We start from the raw sequence: 15,515 nt of genomic DNA on the forward strand, positions 1-15,515 counted from the left end.
CAAACCAAATCAAGTATGGCAAAAATTATCATAATTGAGGACATGCTATGAACAAGGAAATGGCAAGCACGTGATTCTGTATACATTAGCAAAGTTCTTTCCATTTTTTGTGATCTCCATAAATATATTCCGAATCAGGAAATTTTATATGGAATCATTCCAATGTCTACCTTGCTATCTTAGTTTGGCTATAGCCCCACTAGCTAAAAATTAATAGACTATAGTTTATAGGTTCAATTAATGTGTCATTTTATAAAGATGAATAAAAAATTAGACTTCAACATAACTAGACAATTTTTATAACTCGCTTTTTCATATTTGTAATGAGTATTTTGTTGTTTTGTTTTTCAAATAGGCTAAAAAAGAGTATAAATTAGTACAATGGTACAAATTATTCAAATTTTGTCGCAAAAATGCTAAATCCGTTCTGGAAAAATCGATAATTTTTGAAAATATTCGAGGTCAAACGTTTCAAGAGTTAGAATGCATTAAAAATCATAAAAATTAGTTATTTGGCAAAGTATTACAAAAATTTTTAATTCACATCCAAAACCCTGAATTCGGATCAAACCTCAAGAAGTGATGCAAATTCATGCATGAAAGTCTTTGGCGGAACTTTGTGCGGTTGTATTTAAACCATTAAATAAACAATGAAAAATCGTAAACAATGGAAAATCGTAAATAGGTTTTTAAATCTGGGGGGTGGGCTAAAATTTTTCTGGGGGTTTAAGCCCCCTCCCCAGAGTCCTTCCTACGCCTATGTCTAAAACATGCAGTAACACTGGTATGGCATGAACATTTTGTCTTAAATAATATTGTCAGGGTTTATCAATCAAACAGAAGTCTGCAAAGGTCATTTCCCATGGTTTTATTTTTTTTCAAATATAACATCAAATCCATAACTTGAGCTTAGTAATGGTACTGTACTTAACAAATATATCTACTAGATTACAATTTCTAGTTTAAGATTACAACATTATGTTATCAAAAAATACTAGATGAGTAGCACTCAGTTGTATTAAATTATAAATAAACATATTAAAAAAAAAAACATATGTGTCATCTTGCCTATTCCATACGCCAGTTAGGAACTTAACTGCTAAAAAATTTTAGTTTAGGTTAACTGGAAAGAAGATATTTACTTAACGGAAAATAACCGTATTTAATATTTTATTGTAACATATTAATAATTCTATACTAAAACAACAATCGTAGCATACAATATTCATTCGTCAATGAAACCCATCGTAGTAATAATGAATTTGTACATAGGTTAATATTAACGATTAAATTCGTTGTATTGATAATTGTATAATCTACTTGAATTTTAATGCAGTCTAAATTTTTGAGGAAATACATCCAGAAAACAATAATGCGCGGTGCACCGCAACTATCAAGAACAGCGATTGTTTACTTGTCTTATTCGAATAAATTATTCTATATTGGTCCATATAAACCGAACCCATAAACATACAATCCGTTTGAAATTCAGTACATCCATAGAAAAAGTCATTAACGGTTGGCAGGTTTCAAAACGATCCTTTCCGCCCGTCCACGATTTTGGAACGTATTTTTCCTATTAGTGTACATTCCCAGCAAAAACTCTCATTACCTGGTAATCTTGTAGGTAAGCCTATTTAAAAATTAATAACCACTTATTAATTGGCATCGCTTCAGATTACATTTACATACGCATGTCCTAGAAGGAAAGTACTTCTCCCCAGGCATACTTTAGGCCATAAAATAAGTAGTGCATTTAAAGCATATAATCACCTAATATGTAATGACTTATTCGTAGATACACCAAAGCTAGCAAAATAGCCACTTATTGTCTCAGGCAACCAAATCTCGAAAATATTGATTTCTATCGCCGATTACAATGGATCAAAATATGGCGAGCGATGCTGTAATAGAAGAACTACTTGACTAGAAACGAATATTGTATACACAAAAAATCTAATAAATAATCTAAATAAGATGCAAATTAATTTCACACTTAAAATAGAAATAAATGTAGGTTGTTTAAGGGAGTTGGATTCGTGAATTACGTTATAATATATGCAATAGCCAATTCACATAAGGTTCGAAATCAACTAAAAGTGGATTTTAAGTCTCTTTTTCATTTGAAATTTAGTTTAAGCGCATTTTTGAAGTGTAATGTGAATGAGGTATAAAAAAGCATTTATTTAAAACATAATATGATAATGTCATTAAACACAATTATTATGAAATATTTGTGACAAAAATTTCTTAAGGGAAACATTTTCAGAATTACCGTTACATTACATATTCTTTTTGATTTTTATGTAAGTGCTCGATTATGTGAATAATTATACCTAATGGTACCATCATTTATTCTATTTTATTAATTCGTTAACTACAACTGCCTAAAAATTTGAGAATAACAATTCGAAAATTACCGAGAAGTATTTATTTTTGTCATTACAAGTTAGTCATTATAACTCGCCGCAATGTAATGCAACGTGTAATGACAGCTTTACTCCTGGTAATGTCAATTGTAATGAGATGTGGTTACCTAGTTTTTGCTGGGTTGTGCTGCAATGGTTCTCATGTTTTACTTGAATACAAATGGTCATAGGTTCAATACTTGTTTATCCCTAACTTAAAGTAAATCACTTGGAACTCAGTACACGCAAAGAAAAAAAAACGTTTGGAAAACGTGTACCGTAAACATAGTTCTTTTCTCGCTTGTTTTTGAATTCGTGGTAACATAAGAAACGTTTTCCTCTAAAGATTAATTTTGGGACAAACGGCTCTTTGTCAGCGATAAATAAACTTGCTTTTGTTATTAAACACCAAACTGTTTCATTTACAGCAATCGACATTCTTTTCCTAAAAAAATAAGGCATACATATGATTAAGGCCATACATGCCTATAAAAATAAATTTTATTCAGACTACTCACCAAGCGCTAACTTTTCTAATAATTGTTTAGCAAAAATGATCGGGGTAAATGTAAATGTAAACATTAAACTGCAATATATGTCAAACGTTTTATATACATACTCGTTTGCAAGAAAGAGATGGATATATGAACGTTGTTCAAACTTTTGTAACGAGTGATTATCGTTCCTCCTTCCATTATTCTTCTTCTACTTCTTCTACATTCTTTTATTGACCACTTAACAATGTTGCTAACACACTAATAATCTGTCCGCTGTAAATAAACCTTATCGAAAAACGTTCCGGTTTGATGAATTGTATGGGGCGTACAGAATACAAATGTGGAAGTTTTTAGACAACCAATATTTGAGATACAAATAAACGAGTAAAAAAGACATTTTTATTTGTTTTTTTTTTTAAGATTTCTAAAGTCAAACGAATAAAAAAAATAAAAGGCGTTGTAAAAAGTCCTTGTATTGAATAACGTTTTCAATGAAAAAAAAATAGCTTAGAATTAACTTTGAGAAATTGTCGAGTAAAATATTTTCTGCAATGTAGAACAACTTATAAGGTTATCAAATTGAAATGAATTTCTATGTTTCAAACATATCATTTTAATTGTGGGCGGATCTTTTCTTGTAAGTGATGCGTATGAAAAATGCTCATTATTATGTTTATTGGAAACATTTACAAACACTGTTAAATCTTCTGTTTCTCTTGGCTACCGAAAATATTTTATACCGTTCACTATGAAGTTTACAACATTCCCTTAAAAAGAGAGTGAAATATATTTTTTCGGCATTTTCTCTGTACACTGTCTCATAACCGAGATCCGATCAATACTGTACAGAGACATGAGAAAAGAGTCAAGACGTTAAATACGTACTTAGTAATGGCATGAACATAGAAAACAAGTACAATTATTACAACATCTTAAGAGAACAAAAACAAAATGGGCCTTTTACTATTTTTCGCATTGCAAGTCACTTTGTTTTACGGTTACTTTCCGTATATAATACATTTCATAGCAGATAATTTTGATTCTTACATTTTGTGTCAAGATTTAACAAGAATGTACGTGTATTAAAGTGCATTCTTAATTATTTATAATGAGCAACCACGAAACTAAACAGATTTTCAAAGCGAAACGAAACTGTAAGACCGTTCGTAAAACGATTATATGTGCAGGGGTTTTATCATTGAATACGGTTTGGAAAAATGTTTAAATTACTTGCATCCGTATGTGGTAAATGTTATAATTGTTATTTCATCTACCATTTTTACTATTTCTCTATTCTCCTATTTGTTTTTAATAATATTTTTACTCATGGGAGCAAAATGTAATCAAATTTCTTACGAAAGTTTTACATCACGAACTGTAAAGTACGGGTAAGTAATACAGATCGTGGGATGTGAACATTACATTAGTTATACAGGAGCGCTTTTTCATAAAGTTGCTATTTAAAATATTAGCGTTTTTTCTTTACAATAGTAGACATCAGTGCACCCAAGTTGTTTTGATTTGTATGAACTTTGCAAATTTACATACCTCCACAAGTGTGCAATTATTAAAGCTACCGGGTCATATCGAAAAGAACCAATCAAGGTAAGTAACAATGAAAATTATCTTCACCGCTCCAGTAATAGAGATTAACATTCATAGTGTTCGTTTCCAGATTTCTTCTGCAAACGTAATTTCGAACGCCGGCTTTTGACTTTCAACTCAGGTTTCGAGTTGAAAATCAATTTATTTTCGGGGTTGTTTCTTTAATTATTAAAACTGTTGACAAACACGAACTTATTTAAATTCATTCTTAAAATTATATGAATAAGACCGTCAACTGAAAAATGAGTAATACCATCTTGTTCAAAATTAATTGTTCAGTTAAATAACCGCGAAAACCGAAGATAGTACCGGCATTTAAGATAAGAAATTTTAATTGAAAAATTGGCTTTGTATATGTTTTTTTTTGTATTCCTTTAAAAATGTGCACAGTGTATTATAAGGCAGTACATATTTTTGTAACACCCAGAAGGAGACTTGATACACATGTGTTTGGCAATAAGATCGATTTAGCTATGTCCGTCTGTCTGTGAACACATTTTTGTGATCAAAGTCTAGGTCCCAGTTTCAGTCCAATCGACTTCAAATTTGGCACAAGTATGTGCTTTGGGTCAGAATAGAACCCTATTGATATTGGGAGAAATCGGTTCAGATTTAGATATAGCCCACATGTATATCTTTCACCCGACTTAGAATCGTATGACTACGGAGGCCAAATTTCTCTCCGAAAATTTTGAAATTTTGCAGAGTTATCTATCGATCAATAAATCATAAATTCACTTATGCGAAATTGCATAAAAAGTAGTTTTTAAATAATCGGTATGTCCCTTCAAGGTGCTACATACTCCTTCAATGAGTGCATTGATTTCGGGTATGCTCTATACTATTCCAGTCATTGCATGTTATGTTCTATTTACATAGAATAAAATATTTTTGTGTTCACGCACAAAACTAATTGGTCTACTTCATTTTTGATTGAAATTTCTTTGATCATAAAAATTATAGTACCAATCACCAACGTCAAATAAGAAAATGATTGGTTCAAATAAACAATGAATTAATACAATTAGTTTTTGTGATAGATTTTTGTTTAATTAAAAACAATTAATTAAATTCTTAATTGAATATTTTTATACATATTAATTGGAACATTTTTGGTGATATTGTTTTCTGTGAAAGTTTTCAGTTCAAGCTCATCACACTGAGGTTAAAAATGGCTAAATTTTTGGCGGTCCGATTTGAAGAAAAAAACTACCTAGTGAAATTTAAAGAGCTGTCACTATCAAGCCTTAATGAAACGCTTAGAAGTATGTTTTATGCCAGTGAATACAAATATTTTACGAATAACGACATAGAAATAGAAAAAGAAGATGTGATTCAGTATGTGTCCCAATATTCCACAGATTCCGATTTTGTTTTATATATCAAAGGTAAGTGTAACTAAAGTTTCTATTATTTTGATTCTGCGCCTCTTAAACGATAATATATTTATACAAGGGTATTGGGACCATACAAAAAACAAAATCGCTTGTTTTAAATTAAAGGTGGGTATTAAGTTCGAGTTGAGCCTCTAAAGCACCGTATCATGTTCGATTTTTGCGTTGGAATTTTCGCGGTTTCTTTATTGAAATAGTCAAATATAAAGCAGAAATTAACTCAATTGGCGCGCAGTTTTGATTATTTCAACAAAAGTAGTCACGAAAATTAAGTGACTCGAAAAGCGAACATAGTATTGAACTTAAAATCGAAAATAAATCTGTAAAAGCAGAATCAAATTAAACCTTTGTTAAATTTTATTTTGGTTAATTTATCTTTTTTTTTATTTTATAATAAATTTATATAAACTTTTTCAATTGTTGATTTGGATCATTTCCCATCAAGAAATTATTCTGCTTTTACGATTTATTTTTGATTTTAGTGCCAAACTTAAAATTAATACCCACGTTAAGAAAGAAATTTATTCATAAATAACGAGAAACCTGTTCGAAATTGAAACTATGCAATGGTGAGACATCAATTTGCTGTGGTGAGAAAAATTACTAGTTTGTTGTACTAATTTCTTTAACAAGTAAAACTATTCTTTATTAGTTTTGAGATATTCGAAATATGCAAGCATGTGATGGCGTAAATGTCAAGAATTTTAACAAATGTCAAATTTCTTGGTGATATTATAGCACCTCGATTTACGTCAAATTTTTACCAAAGCTAGTAAAAAGTTTCAGTTTCGAACAGGCTCTTATTTGGTTTTCTCGGAATCTTTTCTAACGACTGTGTAACAGTCCAAATTTTATCCTATGTTCTCAGAAATGTTGATAATACATTGAAGTGTAACAATCATAGATTTGTTTGTATGTTTCCTTATAATTGCATATCATCAATGTTTGAATATCATTGGATGAAACGCGGGTCACCATCTCTTACTGTATATATATTGTGAGTAATCTTGAAACAGAATCTTTAAAACAAACAAATTTTCAAAAATCACTAATTGATAAAAAAATATAAGAAAGGAGGACTTAGTTGTATTCAAATTTAGCAACAATTTTTAGATATACATGTCCATATTGAGTTATTGTGAAAATCGACCCTTCGATGTTTTGTCAATATATTTTGCTGAAAAAAACGTCGAAGTTTACGCTTTTTAATCTTCAAAATTGACTAATATTCTTTTGCATTTATTGAATATTGAGAAAAATCCATTGATCTCTATCAACAATCAGCTAAACGATTTTTTTGTAATTTTGAAGAAATCGAAATGTCGAAATTGTTACTTTTCGATGTGGTTTTTTGGATACTCATTATAATTGGTACTCTTACTCAGATATTACCGTACGTAAATGGGTTTCCTTATTAATGTAAAATTTCTGATATGGGAAACTTATAGTTATAATTTTAAAATCGTATTCATATTTGTGGCATTTTAGCACATAGCTCATCGGATATAATCGAAATAGACGATTCTGAACTGGTTATCAAGAAACACAATAATTTTTCAGCCGATTCTGAGTTTTTGTCCGATAATTCTTTGGATATCGAACCAGTTACCCCAAGGAACAATATATCAAAGGAGGTATTTGAGAGTTAGATTTTACAAAAAATCAAAGCTAAAACGCTCTTACCTATTTTGCAGGAATTGGAAACAATATTAAGAGAAAATCATAAAATAATCTTTGAAAATTTTCGAATTAACCGAAAGCTGTCCAATATAGAAAGGGTTAAAGTCAGCAAAACGATTATACAACATTTACTTCAAAATCCTACAAGAATGTAAGTTGTCCCATTAATATTATTCAAATTCAATAACTTGATGTATAATTGTTTTTGAAATGTTCTATATGAAATTGTACGTTTTGTTTTATAGCTTATCTACAGTCGAGTTGGAAGATATTAGCGAAAAAATATCAGAAATATTTGATCGAGAACTACCAGCAACTTTCTATCGAAAATATTGCGAGGGGCGACATGCAAGTGGAAAACTTCATGACGCTTACAATAATTACAGGACCTCTCTTGCAGCGTCCGGCCTGATTGTAAGGCGAAAAAAAGCAAAGTCGGTAACCGTAGAAAAATTGGATCTTGATGAAGGTATACATAATTGATCAGGTTTTCAGACTATATGTACGTATATATTTTGATATCTCATCAGCTAACAAAACGTCTGAAGAAAAAAATATTGTTCAAGAAGCAATAAACTTACTGCGAACAGAAATTTTGGTGGAATGTTGTGTAGATGCATGGAAAAAAACTTTCTCACTTAGGCAAAATACATTACGTACAAATATATCGACATCGGATTACATAAAATTGTACCCAGTATTAGAGCAACCGGACGGTCATAAATTGGTAATATTTAAAAATTTGAATTGTCATTTTTCAATGGGAATTTTTTGAAATTTTGTTTCCAGTTTCTTGTAGATACTAAGCTAATAAGCGGCAATGATGTTATTTTGCGTACACGGGAAAATTTTGTACCTAAAATACTTGAGGGCGTAAAAAAAACAAAATCTGAATCTATCGAGAGAGTGGTAAATCTTATTAATTTGGAAGGAAATGGTAAAATTGTTTTCAACTATATCTTAAATTTCTGCTTATTGGCTTTTATATTTTCAGAACATAATAAATCAATATTAGCATTAATGCTTCTCCCATTTTTGTTTCCATCTCCTATGAAAAGGACGAAGAGAGGTGTTCTTAAACATACCAAAGCAGAGTGTGCCGATTCGTTTATTTGCCACTTTCCCGTATGTATAACTTTTGAAACAAAAATAACAATTTAATGAAAAATTCCTTAACATTTACTATTCCAAATTATTTTATTTGATAGGATCTGCAATCAGCGGATAGTGGAGTAAGGAAACTCATTAGCGAGCTTTCTCAACTGCAGCCTTTTATTGTGTTTGTTGGATCACCGGTAAACCTCGGATGGGTACTTGTTGCTCACGTTAAGTATACATTTACCGACTTGTCTTCCTGTTTGAAATGTGCAATAGCGGCTTACATGGCGTTGAACGTTAAATATCCTTCTAGATCGGAAAAAGCCTGGTTTGTTTTACAAAAATATTTTTTTGATATATCAACATCATTTGACAACTACTTGGAAAAAAGTGTTAGTACAGTAGTTAACGATTTAGATTTGCTAAAAAACTGATTTTATCGTAATAATCATAAGTTTGGTCAAAGGACAGTTCGATACTGGTTCCATTCATTTATCTTTATTATTATATCGAATAATTTTCGATTCATTTAAGTAACTAATTTTAAGTTATTCGAATTTAAACTTAGTTTACAATTATTTTACTATTTCAAAATGAATGTTAATTGCTTTCACTGCGGATTCAATTTTGAATTGAAACAATTTATTTTTCATTTAAAAACACTTAAGACATCAAGATATGCCTGTACAATTTGTAATAGTTCATTTGATTATATTCACAATTTTTTAAAACATGTTAAGCGCCATGAGTCTTCAAAAAAAGTAACTGTAAATTCTTCTTTAAACAATAATGAATGCTTTTCCGAATTTTTTGAAAATAGTTTGGAAGAAAATAGTTATGAAGTGATAATAAGTCAAAATGAAACCCATAATACAGATTCTTATGTCAGCGAACTAACTAAACACATGTTAAATTATTATTGCAAAGCAACAATACCGCGCAAATACTCGATGCAATGCATACAAAGTTTTTCGTTGTTTATTAAAAAATTTATTACCGATAACATGAGCAATGATAGTTTTCATAATAGCGGGCCAATTCAAAAGTTCCTCAAAGTTGACATTCCCACGACCGAATATAAGTTTATAAAATATTTAAAGCAATTGAAATGTTTTTTCAAATGTAGACAAGTTGCAGTTAATCGAGGCGTGGAATCTTCATTAAATATTATAAACATTCCTCATTCTAAAGAAGTTGTTCATTCACTTCAAATATTCCCTTTGAAAGACTTTTTTTCAAAATTATTTACTTCAACATCGTTTCTTAAAGAGATGACACAAAACATCGATATTGCAGTCAATTCCGAGTACATACGCCAATTTTCACAATCCCCTTTCTTTAAAGAAAAATTGCAAAAAATTAGAAATGATGATAAATCATTACATCTTCCACTCATTATATTTTTTGACGATTTTGAAGTAAATAATCCTCTTGGATCAAGGGCAGGTATACAAAAAATAGGAGGAGTGTATGCCAAAATACCTTGTTTACCACCACGGGTTCAATCTAAAATGTCGTTTATATTTTTGTGCATGCTGTTTTACACAGAAGACAGAAAACTTCTTGGAAATGAACGAATATTTTCGCCATTAATCAATGAATTGAATTCATTGTCTAACCATGCATTTCGAATTGAAAACTTTAAATATAATAAAGTCTTTCTAGTACCATCATTGTTTGTGGGTGATAATTTAGGAGTTAATTCTGCTCTTGGATTCTCTGAATCTTTTAGTGCCAACTACTATTGTCGGTTTTGTACTGCACATAGACATGACACTGAAAAAATGTACAAACTTCCTGAAAACTTAGAATTCTTAGATTTTGAGTTTTATTCTAATTTTATTCGTGATCCAAATCATTCATCACCTTCAAGCATTAAAGAAAATTCCATATGGAATAATCTAAATAATTTTCATGTGTCTTCCAATTATGCAGTCGACATCATGCATGATTTATTAGAAGGAGTTTGCCATTATGATATGCTATTATTGCTCGGCCTTTTCATTAACAAATATAAATATTTTTCATTGGAAGAGCTAAATTTTCGAATTCTGGCATTTAGTTTTGATTTGTCGGTAAAAAATAAACCACCACTTTTTAATTCTGATCAACTTAAAAAGAGTAAAATAAAAATGAGTGCCAGTGAAATGTTAACTTTCATTCGAAATTTTTCTTTGTTAGTCGGCGACAAAGTTCCGGAGAATTCTAAGGAGTGGAAATTATATTTATATCTTAGGGAAATAATTGACTGTTGTTTTTCCGAAAGTGTTCACGTTGAACTGTACAAATATTTGAAATATGTTATAGAAAGGCATAATTTTCTTTACGCTCATATTTCAAATAATAAATTGACACCAAAATTCCATTTTCTTTTGCATTATCCTTATATTATGTCTAAAATCGGACCTTTAAAAACTATTTCTTCCTTACGATTTGAAACATTTCATCAAAATTTCAAAAAAATAGCTTATTCAACTAACTGCAAAATTAACATCATTGAATCATTGACTTCTAAGTATTCCATTCAAATGTCCCATTTTCTTTTAAATTTTGATGATTGTTTAGAAAAAAAACTTAAATTCGGGAAAGCTCTCAGAATTGATGAAGCAGTTTTAAACTTGTATAACGTGAAAGCAACAAATGAAGTAGTATGTGTGAGTTATCTCAACTATTTTGAAATTCTTTTGAAACCAGGGTGTTTTGTGTGGCATTCAAAAGAAAAAGTTGCGCGTATAGATTATATTATTAAATATAATAACAACTTTTACTTTCTTGTTTCAACGTATAGAATAATTTGTTTCGACAGTCATTTTTATACCTATATAATAGAAAATGACAATCAAAACATTACCTTACCTTTAGAATCAGTAAATTTTCATTTTGTTTGTAAAGAACACATTGTAAGAGACAACATAAAATGCATTAGTATAAACAAAATACATTTTGATTCTCTGACTCATGACGCTAAAAACCAGCTATAAGTAAAATGTAATTTGTAGAAAACAAAAATTAGCTTTATACAAATATGCAATGTATTTTTAACAAATGTATGGTATATAGGTATACAATACTGCCTGAAGTATTTTTATACTTCTCCCAAATATTTCATGTAAAAGTTAATTCTTTAATAATAAACATCTAATGTTAAACTGAAAAGTGTATTTTTTTGTTATAAATTACTTTAAACTTTTCGCGTTGCCGAATTTCTGTTTCTTCAAAATTTGTTGTCAGTTTCAGGGTAATATTGCGCTTTTGCTTCAAACATACGCTGGGTTTCCCCCAATACCAAAACTTTTGAAATAAAATAACAATGCCATTTGTCGTAAAAGTTCTTTGATTCCAATACAGTATTTAAACTTTTGATGGTAAATGTTTCGTCGTTTCTTGTACAAGCAAATTTCTTTTCCTCGAAAAAAAAATCTCAAAAGAACTTTGGTTGTCTAAAATTTCGTTTGGGAGGAAAGAATTTTTTTTTTGCGTGTACATGAAATTGGTTGATACCTTGCAATATTTACAACAAAACTTATCCGTCCAGCAAAACTATCAACCAATTATCAGAATAAATTCAGACAGTTCATTAAACCCAACAATGAACCACACTTGAACCTTCCGAAAAAAGGTTTTGCATGATAGCCGGCTTATGCATAAATAAATTCATACAAACATATCTCTTTTCCTATGCCTCAAATTGATGATTTGACATAGTTTTGCTGCAAGTAGAGGATGCTGATGAGGAATGTGGTAATTCCGAAACGTGCGTCCATTCAACCATCTTGCTGTCTATAGGGCTTAGCCCAAATAAATTTGACAAACATTATTTTCCTCTGTTGGTTAAGAACACTTGTAGTTTAGTCAATGCAGTTTTTAAGCTGCAATCAAAAAAACATATATATTTGTTCATTTATATGTTCGACATATGATTGGCCATGAATGACATAGATCATATTAGCATGAACATTAATGAATAGACCATAAGAGAGGTTTCACTCTATCTCTGCATTCCAGACAGATCAATAAAGTGTGACTGATGTGGTTAAGCCTAATGTAAAGCCATAAATAAAAGGGCATGATGGTCGTATAAATATGCATTAACGCCAAATCAACCTTAAGACACTTTCAAATGCTCATACGCACACGCACACAGCAGCATCATGAAGCCTACATCCATTCGTCGTCCTAACCTAAAGTGCTTCTGTTTACATTTTTATCAGAAGAATGTGTCTGTTGCATTTGGGGAGAGTCTGCATTGCGGTTACTTCCATGCCCACTATTCTACACTAAACAGTTTTATCTTAGGGACGATGTGGTAATGTTCGACAAACTGGAGACTGTGGTCAACAGCAACTACAAATGTTGAGGGGTGACCTCAACATGTGGCATTGGATGTGTTTGCCATTACCATTAAACAGTAACCAGGTAAACTCATATTCCCCGAAGCATAGCCCCAGTGACGATTCATGCACCCGATTTCATTGTAAGCTACTGGCTATTTCGCTAACAGTTTTCCCGACAGGCATCATCCAACCTAAGTAGTTGATATTTAAGCGCAAATTAACAAGACAGCTTCTGAGATGAACAGGTTGCTCAAGCCGCCTATACAACTAAAGTGAAGAAAGTGCGCAATACGTTATTCGGACAATTCGTCCAAGGAATCAGTTAAAGAGAGAGAGAATAGCACAAGATCTTGCCATATTTGCATTTGGTTTATTTGAAATCTGATAATTTAATCACACTCACCACATCGCCATGTTTATGATATAAGATATAGGATTGAGCATCGATGTTGATCCATTGTCCTACCCAATGTTGCATGATTCATAATAGTTAATGTCGATGTTGTTAACATGATTCTATCAATTTTGTTGAGTTTGTTTGTATGATCAGGGACACTCCATCTCTTGTTTTGTTCTCCCTTTCGAACTTCGAAAAGGACCAGTAATACATGAACACAAGTGACCAACTAATCCCGTCTCTCTAGATACTTTACTTGCACTGCCTATGACCATATAGCGGAGCGAAAGTATGAGGAGTGGTAGTGCCACTTATGTATGGGTCGAAATGAGAGATAATCGTAATGGGTAAAGTGGCGTCTAGTGGTGTCGTAACATCACATTAATTACTTACTGATGGCGATGATGTTCGACAACAACAACAACGATATTTACCATCATGATGATGGCATAATGGAATTCTCTTACTTGGCTATATGTGGATGGGACTGGCAAAGCTGCGCCTGTTGTTGCCCCAGCCTTAGTTATTTCTGTTGTCTTAATAAAGAACATGCAACAATGGCTTACCACAAATTGATAAAAAAAACATAATGTGTAGAAAAAATTACATGGATTTAAATTGAAAATTTTAACTGAAAATATATTTAAAGTACGTAGCTATATAATAATAATTATTTGAGACTAAAACTAGTATACAGGGAAACCTCCCAAACCTGGACAGCTCTCAAATGTGGACAATTTCCGTGAGACGTAACCTCTATTTAATAAGTGGACACCTCCCAAATGAGGAAGTCTTCACTTCTGAGAGGTTTCACTGTACTTTACATTTTAAGAGTACTTATATCAAGCTTTCTGAGGACTCAAGTATGTGTAATCGAGTTTAATTTGAAATTTTGCATATGTTCCGATATAAACAAAATGTGTTTCGGGCACAATTTTTAAACACAATATATTTAAGAGCAAACATGTAATGTTCCTAACTGTTTGGAACACATATATTAATATGTTAGAATATATTATGTTTGGGGCATGAATGTTTCATAAAAATAATATGTGTGAATGTAAACATATACAAATTTCGAGTAAAGATATATATGTTGTGATATTTTATTCAGAGAGCGACAGAGAGGGAGAGAGTATAGAGAAAGAAATAGAGAAGGAAACCGGGAGGGTTGACGAAAGATATAAATATAACACAGCGAGAGAATCAAAAGAGAGCAATTTCTGTGAAACCGAAAAAAGCTGTTTTAAGATAAGGCCAAAAATTTTATATGCTTAAGTCTAAATATTATTTAATTTGAATATTAGAATGAGTATTCGGAGTAAAGAGAATAGACATTCGGAACCAAGAGAATAGACATTTGAAAAAAAAACAGCATGTGTTTCCGTCTTGAGAGCAGAATTTTATGTATGTATGGACATGTGTTTTATTTATCATTTTGCCATTATGTGCACGGTTTTTTTCTTGGTTCATTAAAAGAAATCGGAACGTACGAGGAGTAAGTCAAACTATTCATTTTAGAGCGACAATGCCAATTTAATACCGGTCTTAAAAGGTAAGAATGAAGTAAAGTACAAAACACGATAAGTTTTAAATGCATTTAAAATGGTGATAAATGCTAGTAAACTGTTCACTCCTAATTAAATGTATGTGTATATTATAAAATTATTTATGTATGTTTATACTCGACTCCACGTTCTTCTTTTGTTAGTTTTTGAATTCCTTCCAAAATTCCAAACTTTTATACCAAAAACAGTTTTTTGTTACACAATTGTTATTTTTGCAATAAAAAAATAATATGTTATTTTTTCCAAAAGCTCGGTCCATTTCGTTTATATCAAGCACTGTTTCTGACTGTAAATCTTTAATAACCCACATTTCGAAGTTTCATTATAAAAATTTAATATAGTATAAATATAAATGTGTAAATTAAAAAAAAAAAATGGTGTTCGGTCGGAGCAGGAGTTGAACCCACGGCCCTTTGCATGCAAGGCAGACATGCTTACAACTGCTCCACGTGGCCAACAAATGTATGTTTCAGTTAAATAATGTTATGTTTGCATGGGCTCGTAGGCGCTGCAAACTTTGCTATATAATTGTAA

At 31.0% G+C, this 15,515-nt stretch overlaps 3 protein-coding genes across 4 annotated transcripts in view; 2 read left to right on the plus strand and 1 right to left on the minus strand.

Annotated features, from left to right (window-relative positions):
• al (aristaless related homeobox) overlaps nucleotides 1-15,515 on the minus strand; it is a 180,159-nt gene that overhangs the window by 103,197 nt on the left and 61,447 nt on the right. The gene's annotated exons all lie outside the window — the stretch shown is intronic.
• On the plus strand, nucleotides 4,425-9,195 carry LOC142226051 (uncharacterized). The gene is made up of 9 exons (XM_075295905.1): nucleotides 4,425-4,510; nucleotides 5,648-5,898; nucleotides 7,393-7,538; nucleotides 7,599-7,735; nucleotides 7,830-8,053; nucleotides 8,115-8,311; nucleotides 8,374-8,521; nucleotides 8,579-8,709; nucleotides 8,793-9,195. The coding sequence occupies exons 1-9, from the start codon at nucleotides 4,431-4,433 to the stop codon at nucleotides 9,114-9,116; spliced, it is 1,638 nt and encodes a 545-aa protein (XP_075152020.1). The 5' UTR covers nucleotides 4,425-4,430; the 3' UTR covers nucleotides 9,117-9,195.
• Nucleotides 9,254-13,039, plus strand: LOC142225001 (uncharacterized). Its single transcript, XM_075294777.1, has 2 exons — nucleotides 9,254-11,197; nucleotides 12,979-13,039. Exons 1-2 carry the CDS (start codon nucleotides 9,276-9,278, stop codon nucleotides 13,037-13,039), a joined length of 1,983 nt encoding a protein of 660 aa, XP_075150892.1. The 5' UTR covers nucleotides 9,254-9,275.

The sequence above is a fragment of the Haematobia irritans genome, chromosome 2 (assembly GCF_050003625.1).
Source record: "Haematobia irritans isolate KBUSLIRL chromosome 2, ASM5000362v1, whole genome shotgun sequence".
NCBI classification, from domain to species: Eukaryota; Metazoa; Arthropoda; class Insecta; order Diptera; family Muscidae; genus Haematobia; species Haematobia irritans.